Here is a 14,179-nt window from a genome sequence, read left to right as displayed (position 1 = left end):
GCCAGACGGAGAGGCAGGGCCAGAGCTGGTGCATCAGCGCCACTGTCAACTAGTGAAGCTCCCGTGGTGAGGGCTCTTGCGGCGAGGGCTAGATCTTCAGAAGTGTGGAGGTTCTTTAAGGAAACACCGGATGACCGACGGACTGTGGTGTGCAACATTTGCCAAACCAGGCTCAGCAGGGGTTCCACCACTACTAGCTTAACTACCACCAGTATGCGCAGGCATATGAATGCTAAGCACCCCACTCAGTGGCAACAAGCCCGTTCACCTCCGGCCGTGCACACCACTGCTCCTTCCCCTGTGTCAGCTGCTAGTCAGCCCCCTGCCCAGGACCCTGGCACAAAAACCCCATCGTCGCCTCCACGATCCTCCACAGCATCCACCAGCGTTCAGCTCTCCATACCCCAGACGCTGGAGCGGAAACGCAAATATAGTGCAACCCACCCGCACGCCCAAGCCCTTAATGTGCACATCTCCAGATTGCTTAGCCTGGAGATGCTGCCCTATAGGCTAGTAGAGACCGAGGCCTTTCGCAACCTCATGGCGGCGGCCGCCCCTCGGTATTCGGTCCCCAGCCGCCACTACTTTTCCCGATGTGCCGTCCCAGCCCTGCACCAGCACGTGTCAGACAACATCATCCGTGCCCTGACCAACGCCGTTTCTGACAAGGTCCACCTGACCACGGACACGTGGACGAGTGCTGCCGGGCAGGGCCACTATATATCGCTGACGGCACATTGGGTTAACTTGGTGGAGGCTGGGACCGAGTCTGACCCTGGGGCTGCTCATATACTGCCGACGCCGAGGATTGCGGGGCCTACCTCGGTCCAGGTGTTTCAGGCCTACTATGCCTCCTCCTCCTCCCACCCCTCCTCCACCTCCTCCTCCGAACTACCATCCGTGGGCACGGCGCCATCAGTCGGTAGCTCTAGGCACAGCAGCAGTGCCGTCGCTAAGCGACAGCAGGCGGTGCTCAAACTGCTGAGCCTAGGCGACAAAAGGCACACCGCCCAAGAGCTATTACAGGGCATCACGGCGCAGACTGATCTGTGGCTGGCACCGCTGAACCTCAAGCCGGGAATGGTTGTGTGTGACAACGGCCGTAACCTGGTGGCGGCTCTGCAACTCGGCAGACTGACACATGTGCCATGCCTGGCCCATGTGTTAAATCTGATAGTGCAGCGTTTCCTCAAGACATACCCCAATCTGTCTGATTTGCTCACGAAGGTGCGCCGCATCTGTGCGCATTTCAGGAAGTCCAGCCCAGATGCTGCCACTCTCAGGGCAGCGCAGCGCCGCCTCCAACTGCCCGCTCACCGACTGTTGTGCGACGTGCCCACGAGGTGGAATTCAACACTGACCATGTTATCCAGAGTTTACCAGCAGCGCAGAGCGATTGTAGACTGCCAGATGTCAACTTCCACCAGAACTGGTAGTCAGGTCAGTCAGCTTCCTCAAGTCTACAATGAGGAGTGGACGTGGATGTCTGATATCTGTCAGGTGCTGAGTAACTTTGAGGAGTCAACACAGATGGTCAGTGGCGATGCCGCCATCATCAGCCTCACCATCCCGCTGCTTGGCCTGTTGAAAAACTCTCTGGTCAGCATGAAGTCGGAAGCTTTGCGCTCGTCACAAGAGACGGGGGAAGAATATTCCCTTGTTGATAGCCAAAGCACCCTGAGGTCTGTTTCTCAGCGCATATCGGAGGAGGTGGAGGTGGAGGAGGAGGAAGAGGAGGAGAATGTTGGCGAGACACAAGAGGGGACCATTGTTGAGTCCTTCACTGTTCAGCGTGTATGGGCAGAAGAAGAGGAGTTGGAGGAGTTGGAGGAGGAGGAAATGGACAGTCAGGCCAGTGAGGGGAGTGAATTCTTACGCGTTGGTACTCTGGCGCATATGGCAGATTTCATGCTAGGCTGCCTATCCCGTGACCCTCGCGTTCAAAGAATTTATTCCAGCACCGATTACTGGGTGTTCACTCTCCTGGACCCACGGTACAAGCAAAATCTTTCCACTCTCATCCCTGCAGAGGAAAGGAGTGTGAGAATGCATGAATACCAGCAGGCCCTGGTGCACAAGCTGAAACAGTATTTCCCTTCTGACAGCGCTAGCGGCAGAGTGCGTAGTTCTGCGGGACAAGTAGCGAGGGAGAGTAGGCGAGCAGGCAGCTTGTCCAGCACTGGCAAGGGTACGCTTTACAAGGCTTTTGCCAGCTTTATGTCACCCCAGCAAGACACTGTCACCTGTCCCCAGTCTCGGCAGAGTAGGGCTGATCTTTACAGAAAGATGGTGAGGGAGTACGTAGCTGACCATACCATCGTCCTAAATGATCACACAGCTCCCTACAACTACTGGGTTTCAAAGCTGGACATGTGGCACGAACTGGCGCTGTACGCCTTGGAGGTTCTTGCCTGCCCTGCCGCTAGCGTCTTGTCCGAGCGGGTTTTCAGTGCAGCTGGTGGCATCATCACCGATAAGCGTACACGCCTGTCGACTGACAGCGCTGACAGGCTGACGCTTATTAAAATGAATAAAGGCTGGATTTCTCAGAATTTCCAATCTCCACCAGGTGAAGGAAGCTCAACCTGAATAATTGATCCACTCCTCCTCCTCCTCCTCATTTTCCTCCTTCTCCTCCTCTTTGTACAGTAAAGCAGAGGAAAATGGCTATTTTTTGACAGGGCCCACTGGCTCTTGCTATAGTACTTCATGCATTTAATTTTTCTGGAGGGCCACCTACCCGGTCCTCTGTTTGAAACAATTTTTGTGAGTGCCACATACAGGCACTCAATCTATTCCATTTTTCTGGAGGGCCACCTACCCGGTCCTCTGTTTTAAAAAATTTTTGGGACTGCCACATACAGGCACTCAATCTATTCCATTTTACTGGAGGGCCACCTACCTGCTCCTCTGGTTTGAAACATTTTTGGGACTGCCACATACAGGCACTCAATCTATTCCATTTTACTGCAGGGCCACCTACCTGCTCCTCTGGTTTGAACAATTTTTGGGACTGCCACATACAGGCACTCAATCTATTCCATTTTACTGGAGGGCCACCTACCTGCTCCTCTGGTTTGAAACATTTTTGGGACTGCCACATACAGGCACTCAATCTATTCCATTTTACTGCAGGGCCACCTACCTGCTCCTCTGGTTTGAACAATTTTTGGGACTGCCACATACAGGCACTCAATCTATTCCATTTTACTGGAGGGCCACCTACCTGCTCCTCTGGTTTGAAACATTTTTGGGACTGCCACATACAGGCACTCAATCTATTCCATTTTACTGCAGGGCCACCTACCTGCTCCTCTGGTTTGAAGAATTTTTGGGACTGCCACATACAGGCACTATCCAAATTAAATTGTCTCCATAGCAGCCTCCACACGTTGTCTCCATTGCTACCTCCAAAAGTCGTCCATATAGCTGCCTCCATACATCGTCCCTTTATCAAACGAGGTGTGTCAGGCAGAAATTTGGGTTGTTTTCATGGATTCCACATCAAAGTTGTTAACTTTGTCGCCACCCTGCTGTGTTATCCACAAAATATACTGGCAAACTTTTACCATTTAGGGATATTATTTCAGCGCTTCTTGCGCATCTGTTTACATTCCCCTCACCCGGCATATCCTAAACTTATAAGAACGCTACTACACTTGATCTTATACAAAAGGTTCTTAGAAGTGCTGTTTGGGGAGTAGCCTAGAGACAGGGGCTTGGATTGGCGAAAGCTCGCCTGGCAGCGGAGCGCCAGCTCCATGCGCATCATGCGCTTCTTGCGCATCTGTTTACATTCCCCTCACCCGCCATATCCCAAACTTATAAGAACGCTACTACACTTAACTTGGTGCAGGCTGGGACCGAGTCTGACCCTGGGGCTGCTCATATACTGGCGACGCAGAGAATTGCGGGGCCTACCTCGGTCCAGGTCTCAAAGGCCTACTATACCTCCTCCCACCCCTCCTCCACCTCCTCCTCCTCCGAATTACCATCCGTGGGCATGGCGCCATCAGTCGGTAGCTCTAGGCACAGCAGCAGTGCCGTCGCTAAGCGACAGCAGGCGGTGCTGAAACTGCTGAGCCTAGGCGATAAAAGGCACACCGCCCAAGAGCTATTACAGGGCATTCCACATCAAAGTTGTTAACTTTGTCGCCACCCTGCTGTGTAATCCACAAAATATACTGGCAAACTTTTACCATTTAGGGATATTATTTCAGCGCTTCTTGCGCATCTGTTTACATTCCCCTCACCCGGCATATCCTAAACTTATAAGAACGCTACTACACTTGATCTTATACAAAAGGTTCTTAGAAGTGCTGTTTGGGGAGTAGCCTAGAGACAGGGGCTTGGATTGGCGAAAGCTCGCCTGGCTGCAGAGCGCCAGCTCCATCACAAGATCCAACTAACATAGTTGCAGCACCTTTAATCTACTACTAGTTCACTGCCTCCATAATAATAATAATCTTTATTTATATAGCGTCATCATATTCTGCAGCGCTTTACAAATCATAGGAAACAAATACAAATGTAATGTAACAGAGCACAACATTTGTATGGAACAACAGGAGTGAGGTCCCTGCTCGCCAGAGCTTACGGTTTATGAAGATGATGGGGTAACACGAGGTAAAAGAATATTTAATGGTCAAGCCATTCTTCTTAGGGAATAGAAAAAAATATAATAAATGGAATTGCTGTCGCTTGAAACACTCAGCCGTCATCTTATATACCAGGTCCAGGGTGAATGGGACTGCAGAGAAGTCTGGTGCCTGTTGGTTGCTGGATAACAGATGGGAGGACGACACAGGACGGGTTAGTAGAAGAGTTAAAACTTCATGCAGTTAATGAGTGTTATAGGCTTGCCTAAAGAAATGGGTTTTAAGAGCACGTTTGAAACTTTGGAGGTTAGGTATTAGTCTGATAGTCCGGGGCAGAGCATTCCATAGAATTGGTGCAGCTCTAGAGAAGTCTTGGAGACGCGAGTGGGAGGTCCGCACTAGGGTAGAGGTTAATCTAAGATCACTGGCGGATCTAAGAGCACGGGTTGGGCGATAGACTGAGATAAGAGAGGAGAGGTAGGGGGGTGCAGCATTATACAGAGCTTTATGGATGAGGGTTATTATTATTTTAAACTATTCGAAAGGAGACTGGCAGCAAGTGCAGCGACTGGCATGAACTGTAAGCATACATGGTCCCCTTATCAAACGAGCTGTGTCAGGCAGAATTTGGGGTTGTTTTCATGGCTTCCATGTTAACTTTGTCGCCACCCTGCTGTGTAATCCACAAAATATACTGGCAAACTTTTATCATGTAGCGATATTATTTGAGCGCTTCTTGCTCACCTCCTTTGGTTCCTCTCTGCCACCCATTGGTTTGAAGCCTGAGTCCATTTAGGGTATGTCGCCATGCCACTCTCTAGCCTGCCGCTGCTGCCGCTGCCTCTGCATGCCGTCCCCTATAGTGTCAGGGTCAATTATTGGATGTTTTAGATGCTATCTAGCTTCATTCTGTCACTCTGTCATGGCCATGCTGTTGCCCATAATTTTGGCATAATGGTGCGATTAGGCAGCCTCAGAGGCATCCATGCATGCTGCCCCTGCTGTTTCCTGTCCATTTCCGTGGTGTTTCCATCCTTTTCTGAGGTTCCCAGGTGTTTGGCCAAGCTTCCCTGTGCAGAGCCTTGGTCCCCTTGAAAAATGCTCGAGTCTCCCATTGACTTCAATGGGGTTCGTTATTCGAGACGAGCACTCGAGCATCGGGAAAAGTTCGTCTCGAATAACGAGTACCCGAGCATTTTAGTGTTCGCTCATCTCTAATTATCATGTGTCTCTGTCTCTCCTTCGTTGTTTTGCTATAAAGTCACAGAAATGCAACAAACCCCCCACGCAAATGCAGACCAAGCCGCACCTACCGGGGCGGGCAGCGGCCCGATCGCATCAGCGTTTTTTGTGGAAACGCCTGCGATCGGGAACAAGTCCATAGAGTGGGTGCGGCTTTGTCTGCATTTTCAAACGCAGACATAGCGTTAAGTGTGGCACCAGCCTAAGGGTGCGTTCACACGTTCAGTTTTTTAGATGCAGTTTGCAATTTCCAACCCAGGAACCTAAGTGAAAACAAGAGGAGGAGAAGCTTCTTTCAATGATGTGTTGACACCCATTATAATCCACACCTGCTTTTGGCTTTGAAAACAGCATCTGAAAAACTGAACGTGTGAACGCACCCTAACAGTTAATACAAAACCGGCGGTGCAGTCTGGCCAGCAGACAAGAAGTCATTGTAGGATATTTTTGGCATTGACTTCTGTCCCCAACAAATAGCCCTTTTTCCAATAGACTGCACACGAAGGTGAGCAGGAGGCTTAGGGCGCGTTCACATGTTGCGCTTTCGTCGCGTTCATAACGCGACGCTGGCGCACAGTGGGCGGGGCTCGGGCCGATCGCATATGCGTTTCCCGGGAAACGCATACGATTGATAACCAATCGCATGCGTTTCTCTGGAAACGCATATGCGATCGCCCCAAACTCCGCCCCCTGTGCGCTAGCGTCGCGTTATGAACGCGACGAAAGCGCAACGTGTGAACGCGCCCTCAAAGGGAATCTACCACCAGGATGAAAGACTTTATGCAAATGAGCCCGAGAGGCTCCAGGCTCCTATTGCACCTATTTGTTGGATTAATTTATGTCAGAAAAATGTGCTGCATTTACAGAATTTTTGGGGCAATTTAGGTCACTTCCCTTTTGTTGTTCAAATCCCAAAAGTGAATGAAAATAGATTTCGGTGGCATTAGTATTAGTATAGGACAATACCTTCAGTGATCTCTTAGCTTTATGCAGCTCCTCGTGAAGTGTAGGGAGGGGTTTATCCACTCTTGCCTTTAGGTCATGAAGAATTTTTCTTTTGTCTTTGATCTTAGATTCAAAATTGTGTCTCTTCTATAGGAAACAATAGAAAATATAGTTTAACGCTGTAATCTGGGCCAAAATGTTGCAAAATTTTTGACAAGAAATAAAAAAAGCATAGTTTGATTCATCCGCAAATTGAGCCATACCTGTCCACAGGTATTGCAGATTACCTTCTCATTTTAATTAATCTTTATACTATATAAGACACAACCTAAGAACAGATGTGATGCTCTTTTTGGATAAAAAAATCATGTTTATCTACTCCTGAACCAACCCAAGCCTCTTACCTGAGCGATTTCACCAAAACGTGTAAGAATAGCCTGTAGCTGCTGTGTAGTGTTCTGCCAGTGGTTCTGAAGCTGGGTCAGATCTTGTTGAAGGATCTCTTTAGATTCTGTCCCAGCCACTGACAATATCTCCTTACAGTTGTTGAGAGTGATATAATAGCTGGGCTGCAACCTCTTGAGATGCCTCTCTTTGTCCTACACAGGAAATAGTAATATATTAAGTTAAACTAAAAATTTTATAAATATCTATTTCTTGATTGTAGAAAACAGTTTTACACTGCAGATCAAAATCCGAGAACACACAATTTCTATGGAGTCCTATGTAAATATATCCTAAACTATTTCATAGATTGTATATATTTCAAAGTACATAATAAAAATGTAAATGAGATAATTGTAAAAGAGCAATGATCTCAATTTTTTCTACATACTACCTTAAAAATTTTTGCATCGTTTTTTTCAGGACACATTAGCAATTTTCAAGCAGGACAATGGCCCCGGTCACACAGAAAAATGGGTAAAGCATGTTGAAACAGAAAACTTTGAAGCAGTGAAATGGCCAGTCCACAGTCCTGATTTAAATGAAAGCTTGTGGAGGACAAGGGGACTATCAAGCAGCCAGATCTCCTTACTTACCAAGATGGGAAGTGCGGAGGTAGTGTTCACCAGCTCCACAAGGAGCCCTACTGTAAACCATGTGATGAGGTTTATTACTCTAAAGGTACCTACCTTAAAGTCATACATCAATTTTTGGGCGTTGATTAAACTGTGACACTTCTGCCGATTGACACTAGACACGGCCTCCTGTATGTCACATAGTCGTTGCTCTAGGCTTTGCTTGGACACTGTGAAGTGCCACCACTGCTTGAGAAGGCCACCAATTTCCTTCTTCTTCTGCTGCACCAGCCTGATCACACTCTGCCACTTCTCTTTTAATGATGTAAGCTTTAGAATCAACTCATTTCTGAAGAATAGCAAACATTTTATTACTTTCTTTCATTATTATTATGTGGGGTTCAGGGCAATACGCAAAATATACAAGTCACTAATACATCATGTGGGAAGGCCACCAACTGATGCAAGGGAATATTATATTGCAGACATGCCACAAGTTGATTAAGGGACATTAAATATCTGAATTTTGCCCTTGAAAGGTAAACGATAATGACAGAATATATATACGATATGAAACGGCAAGGTAAAAAGAATATGGATGGTATATATCATGCTACAAATTCAACAAATGTATATTTCCCCCATTGAACTACTAGTCTTCTACTGGCATCATGCCATTTTAGGGGGATTATTACCTGTTTTGCTCATCTTCCAACTCCAAGACGCTCAAAGCTTTGTTCACAAAAATAGGTAAGATGTGCTCATTTATGGTAATTTCAGCTTGAAGCCCCTGAAAAGGGAAACATTTATATTACTAACATGCATTATAATATACAGTATATATGGGTATTGGTTTTATGAATCAGCGCTAAAAAGTAAACTTATTGCTCATATGAGTTCCGGTCCCAAGTGGAGTCTCAGTGGGGCCCAAGAACCTATTCTCCACATCCCACTCATGGGACACATGGGCAAAAAGTGCGTTTTATGAAAGGAGGAAAGAAACTGGGGACCAGGGTATAAATGCAAAGCCTGAAAGAGCATATGACTGCCATATAGGCCAGACAGTTGCCATTTAGACTCAGGACCTCAGTATTCCCATTTAAAGAAAATCTTCCACCTGGATGAAGGATTGTAAATCAAGCACACTGACATACTGGTATGTGCTCCCTCTTGAAGTATCTGCTCTTCTTTAAGCTGCTTATGCCCTTGTTTGTAAGCATAAAGGCTTTAAAAATGATGCAAATGAGCATTGGGCTTTTAATTTACAATAGCTAATCACCCCGCTGCCTAATATCATTAGAAGTTAACTTCATATCTGACTTTGCACAGTTACCCAATGATCTATTAATGAGCCCAGGAGAAGACAAACACATAAACCCATTTGATGTTGACTTTGAATCCACTTTCCGCTGGAGTCTGTTTTCTAATAACTAATTTACCTATTAGATATTACTGATGTTATGCTCTGCGTCTTCAACAATAACTAAGCCTATGGTGTCATTTAAAGTTAATGTAACCTTCAAAGTCATTGCATCTGGTTTGCTTAAAGGGGAATTCCAATAATGGCCACACATGGCAAAGACAGGAATATGCTCTGTGTCTCCCAACCACATCATAGCTTATCTACACCACCTATGTGTACAGAGACATCTTCATAGACATCAAGTCTGCTCCAGAATAAATCTGCCTATAGCCATTAAGCTGCTGTAAAGCATATCACTAAATGCTGTTACTAGCCCTCTGTCTATAATTATGACGGCTGCCATGTTGCCTAAGTCAAAGAAAAATCTACAATACAATAATCAGGCCTATCATGTAATAAAGCTCTCTCTCTTACACACTTTGGCATATTTTACCATCTGATACTTCTTTAGATGTTTCTGCTACAATACTTCTAGTTTTCAGGACACACAAACCTCAAAGATTTTTTGTTGCTTTGTCAGGGCATCAAATGTTCCTGCAATTCCTTCTGTCAGATTTTTCTCCATCTTCTCCAGACACAGCATCCAGGTCTCATAATTCTGGATAAAATTATTTTTTTCTAGCTCAATCATCCGGTGTTCCCTGTTGAATATTCATTATTACTTGTCATTTATTATTATTCATACATGTGACATGTGCTATAGTACAAGGGAATCTTCCTATCACGATTGCCAGGGCCAGGCTATGGGGTGGGCTCCCCAGGTGCGCACCCTGGGGCCCTCACCACTTTGCCATTAAGGAGGACCCCACAAAGTGTGGGGCCATGTGACTGCCCAAATTGCCCACTATATGTGCGGTTCTGGCTTCCCGGTTTTTCTTAACCCAGAGAGCAAGGTGGTAGCCGCTAGACTTGTGTCTATGGCAAAATGACTAAACAAAACATTGCCTTCTCTGCCATAGACCGTGGAGTACACAGGACATCAGCGGAAGACAAGGTTGCGGAAGAGCAGGGGATCAGCTTTGTATATATGTGTTACTGAGGTGGAGTCTGTATAAATGTGTGTTACTAGGAAGGGGGCTGTGTATATATGTGTCACTGGGGTGGCTGTATATACATATGAAAGTATCACTGGGGGGCAGAGCTGTATATATTTATTACTAGGAACATTTACTTTATTGAAAAAATTCTGTGTAGGGCCCCACCAGTTTGGGCCCAAAGGCCTCTACCACTCTTAATCCGACCCTGATGAGTGAGTGAAAATACACCACTACTCTGGCCAAATCACTAAAACAAATATGACATTTATGAATGTTTGGCCCAGCTTTTACTAATCCAAGCGGTAGTCTGTGAGTATCAATAAGGGATCTCTAGTAGGCAGGTAGGTATCTGCAGGTACTTCACACAGCAAAACCACCAGCAATCTTGGGATTCTGCTGCGACACCAGTCAGTGAAGTAAAGCTGGAGTCATTATATTTCATATATAAGATAGTACTCCATTGGAATACATACTTCCCTACTTCCATAAATGTTGCCTGTCTTCTGCTCGACTTTTCCAGAACATGAATCAGTTAATGGATACCTAAAAACTGCTCCTTATACTATTTCCTAGTAACTTTAGGTTGTTCAACGGTCAAGATCTGCTTATAGTAAATGTGTTTTCATTTTTTTTACTACCATTTAAAGGAGAGGTTGTCCGTCCTAGCAACAATGTAATTTTAATGTTACCAGTTCCTCATTTTGTCATTAAACTAAATTGCTTTTATTGCATGCAATTTCGGACACAGACTGGGCGAGTTTTGTCTGTTTGCAGAAAGTACTATAATAGCAAACAATTCTCTTATTTCAAGCTGCAAGAACCCAAATAGGGTCATCCCTAAGAGCTATGGAGGGAGGCAGAATGCATGGATAGAGAGTACACTGAAGTGCCGTGGTCCATTAAGGTGATATCACAAGTTTGTTACAAAGTTCTGTTTGCTCTTTGTAACCTTAAGTGCAAGACACACTGAAATACACAGAAATTGTAGGTGAAAAAATATCCTTTCCGGGTAAAGGCCTTTTCACATATAAGACTTAAGAAAAGAGTCTTTACAAGAATCCAAAATTCTAACCATGCAGACCTGGAATGAAAAGTCATATGCTCATCTAATTTCCTTCAATGTGTTGTCAACATAATGCACAGAGCATTTACATGATTCTGTATGACATAATTCTGGTGCTTTTTCCATATGGGTACAGAGTCACAAAGAACACTGGAAATCAGTGGATTAGTGGTAAATCTATCCGAAATCCTTCTACATAACAACCACCAGTCATCACTAACCTGCAGTCTGCAAGTGCTGTTGCCTTTGTTGTAAACCACACACGATTGAGATTCTGCAGCGACATCTGAGTGTGGTCATCGAGGGGAAGAGTGAACATCTCCTCATTCAAGCGCTCAACGTCAGACGTCAGTTCACTGAGCTCCAGGAGATGCTTCTGTACAAAGGATACAAAGCATTCATCAAAACTTGCTTTATTGTTTTTCCAGGAAACTGATTGGGCGTCCTTAGATGGTCACCAACCTTTCAGCAAACTTTGTATAAGTCAGTATTACAAGTACATACATGAAACTTCATAAAGTATCTTATCAAATGGCAAAGCCTTCTTCCCCATGTAATTGATTATTCTTCCATTCTTTGTAGTTTGCTGATATTTGTGCTGAATTCCATCCTGTTAGCAAGATGGACAGAAGCGCACTAAGATGGGCAATGAGGAGCAATGATCTTCACCCAGCAATGATCAGCAGCTAGATCTTCACCCATCAGCTTAAAGGACATCTACTATCAGTTTAGTGATAGTAGACGAGTCATAGTAAGAAGTTCATGAGAATCATAGATCCTCAGGACTTCTTTTATTATAGAGTTATAAAAGTTATGCAAATTAGCCTGGGGCCCTCGTAGCTCTAGTGGCCCAATCTGCTACCTATCTGCTACCTACCAGATGGGTTTGAGAGGAGGGGAGAAGAACCTGGCAGGACCACTAGCGCTACAGGGGGTGTGCATACATTAAAATACAAGGCTCCGCCCTACGATCCGCAGTAATCATAAAGGGTTTCCAATATGGAGGACACCAAGAGAAGGTTGCATTATACGCTGATGATTTGTTGCTCTTTCTAGATGACTGGACCTCTTCTTTACATGCGGCAATAGATATAATAACAGCTTTTGGGTCCCTATCCGGTTTTACTATTAACTGGACGAAGTCAGTAGTAATGCCCCTATCCCCACAGGTGTGTCCTAGGCTACTGGCAGAACATGGCCTCTCAATGGTGTCAGTGTTTAAATATCTGGGAGTCCAAATATCGGCAAACCCCACTGAATTTATTGAGCTTAATGTTATACCTCTGATCTGTAGGTTCCAAACGAAAGTACAGGACTGGTGTAAGTTGCCCCTTACTGTGATTGGCCGTGCCAACCTTATTAAGATGGTTATGATGCCGCAACTATTATATTTCCTTCACAATTCCCCCATTTGGATCCCAGTGAAATTATTCCATAAGGTTAATAGTATCTTTCGGGATCTGCTCTGGAAAAAAGGCATCCCGAGAATAAAGATGGTCACTTTGCAGAGATCCAAGGAAGATGGCGGTCTATCACTGCCAAATCCATGGTTGTATTTTATGGCAGCCCAGTTGCAGCATCTCCGTGGATGGGGTGACACAGCTGCGGATTCGTCCTCCCAAAAAATGCTTCGCCATATCTTAAGTAAGGATAATTTATTGGAGGCATTGGAAGGTGGGTTATTCCAAAATGCAGATAGGGAATTTGTGACACTAAAGTGCATAAATAAGCTGTGGTGGAAGATGCGTAGTCTGCTAGGGATGGAGGGATATATCCAACATACTCCCATATGGCCGAATGTCCAATACCCTGAACTAGGTAAGCTTACTCCATTTCCTCAATGGATAAATAAGGGAATCATGACTATTGCCCAACTGTATGAGGATAATACTATGAAGTCCTTCGAACAGTTACGTTCTGAGTTTAACCTTCCACACTCATGTTTCTATCAGTTCCTCCAAGTGAGACATGCAATCACTCAGCAAGAACGCTCTAAACCAGTAAAGAAATCAGCCCATAATATAGTAGTGGATATGATAAATAAAGCAGGAGACACAAGGGGTATAATTTCTGTTAATTACTCATATCTGAGGGATGCACATATTAAAAAAAACCCTACTGATCTAAAAGCTAAATGGGAGAAGGATGTGGGAGCCATTACTGAGGAACAGTGGCAGGAGATCCTAGAGTCTGCACCCAAAGTGTCAGTTAGTGAGGCGCAGAGATTATCTAACCTGTATCTGCTACATAGAGTCTACTTTACTCCCGTTAGGTTGTTTAAAATGGGATATAGAAGTGATGATAGTTGTCCAAGATGTAACAGATCCGATGCTGACCTTATTCACTTGATGTGGAATTGCCCCAGGTTACGTCGCTATTGGCAAGATGTTCTTGACTTGATTGATCGGACGTATTCTGCTACCATTGCACGTGATCCTCTTACATGTATCTTGGGTTATGTGGCTGAGGTGCAGTTGTCTGAGAGTCATAGGCTGGCAGTGCTGAGACTACTTTACACGGCCAAGAAACTTATTGCTTTCCACTGGAAAGATATTGAGCCACCACAAATGTCTGAATTTATTTCCAGGGTTAATCTTTTGCTACGGCTAGATAAATTTGTTTATCAAAAACGAAATGCACTGAAAAAATTTGACAACATGTGGGGTCCGTGGCTTGATACTTCAGGATTAGCCCCTCTAACTCTTATTAGAGATAGAATACTTAGAGGCACCGTGGGGTAGTGGTTATCACTATCATGTTAAAGGATAATGTGATGGATAATTATGCGAAAGTTTATGACTCACAGATTGCTAGCAACTAGTCTTTTACCAACAATGTTCGATTTATGTCAA

At 45.1% G+C, this 14,179-nt stretch overlaps 1 protein-coding gene across 1 annotated transcript in view; it reads right to left on the bottom strand.

Annotated features, from left to right (window-relative positions):
- The window catches only part of SYNE2 (spectrin repeat containing nuclear envelope protein 2), a 248,849-nt gene that overhangs the window by 32,443 nt on the left and 202,227 nt on the right, over positions 1 to 14,179 (bottom strand). The window contains exons 90-95 of the mRNA XM_072116513.1: positions 11,549 to 11,703; positions 9,721 to 9,868; positions 8,500 to 8,594; positions 7,919 to 8,153; positions 7,190 to 7,384; positions 6,807 to 6,932 (exon numbers count right to left, since the gene is read on the bottom strand). Of these exons, the coding sequence (XP_071972614.1) occupies positions 6,807 to 6,932; positions 7,190 to 7,384; positions 7,919 to 8,153; positions 8,500 to 8,594; positions 9,721 to 9,868; positions 11,549 to 11,703 (954 nt within the window). The remainder of the gene's footprint in view (positions 1 to 6,806; positions 6,933 to 7,189; positions 7,385 to 7,918; positions 8,154 to 8,499; positions 8,595 to 9,720; positions 9,869 to 11,548; positions 11,704 to 14,179) is intronic.

This window comes from Engystomops pustulosus, chromosome 7 (genome assembly GCF_040894005.1).
Source record: "Engystomops pustulosus chromosome 7, aEngPut4.maternal, whole genome shotgun sequence".
In the NCBI taxonomy this organism is placed as follows: Eukaryota; Metazoa; Chordata; class Amphibia; order Anura; family Leptodactylidae; genus Engystomops; species Engystomops pustulosus.
Note: the sequence above shows the minus strand (reverse complement) of the source record. Positions and strands in the feature narration are given on the sequence as shown.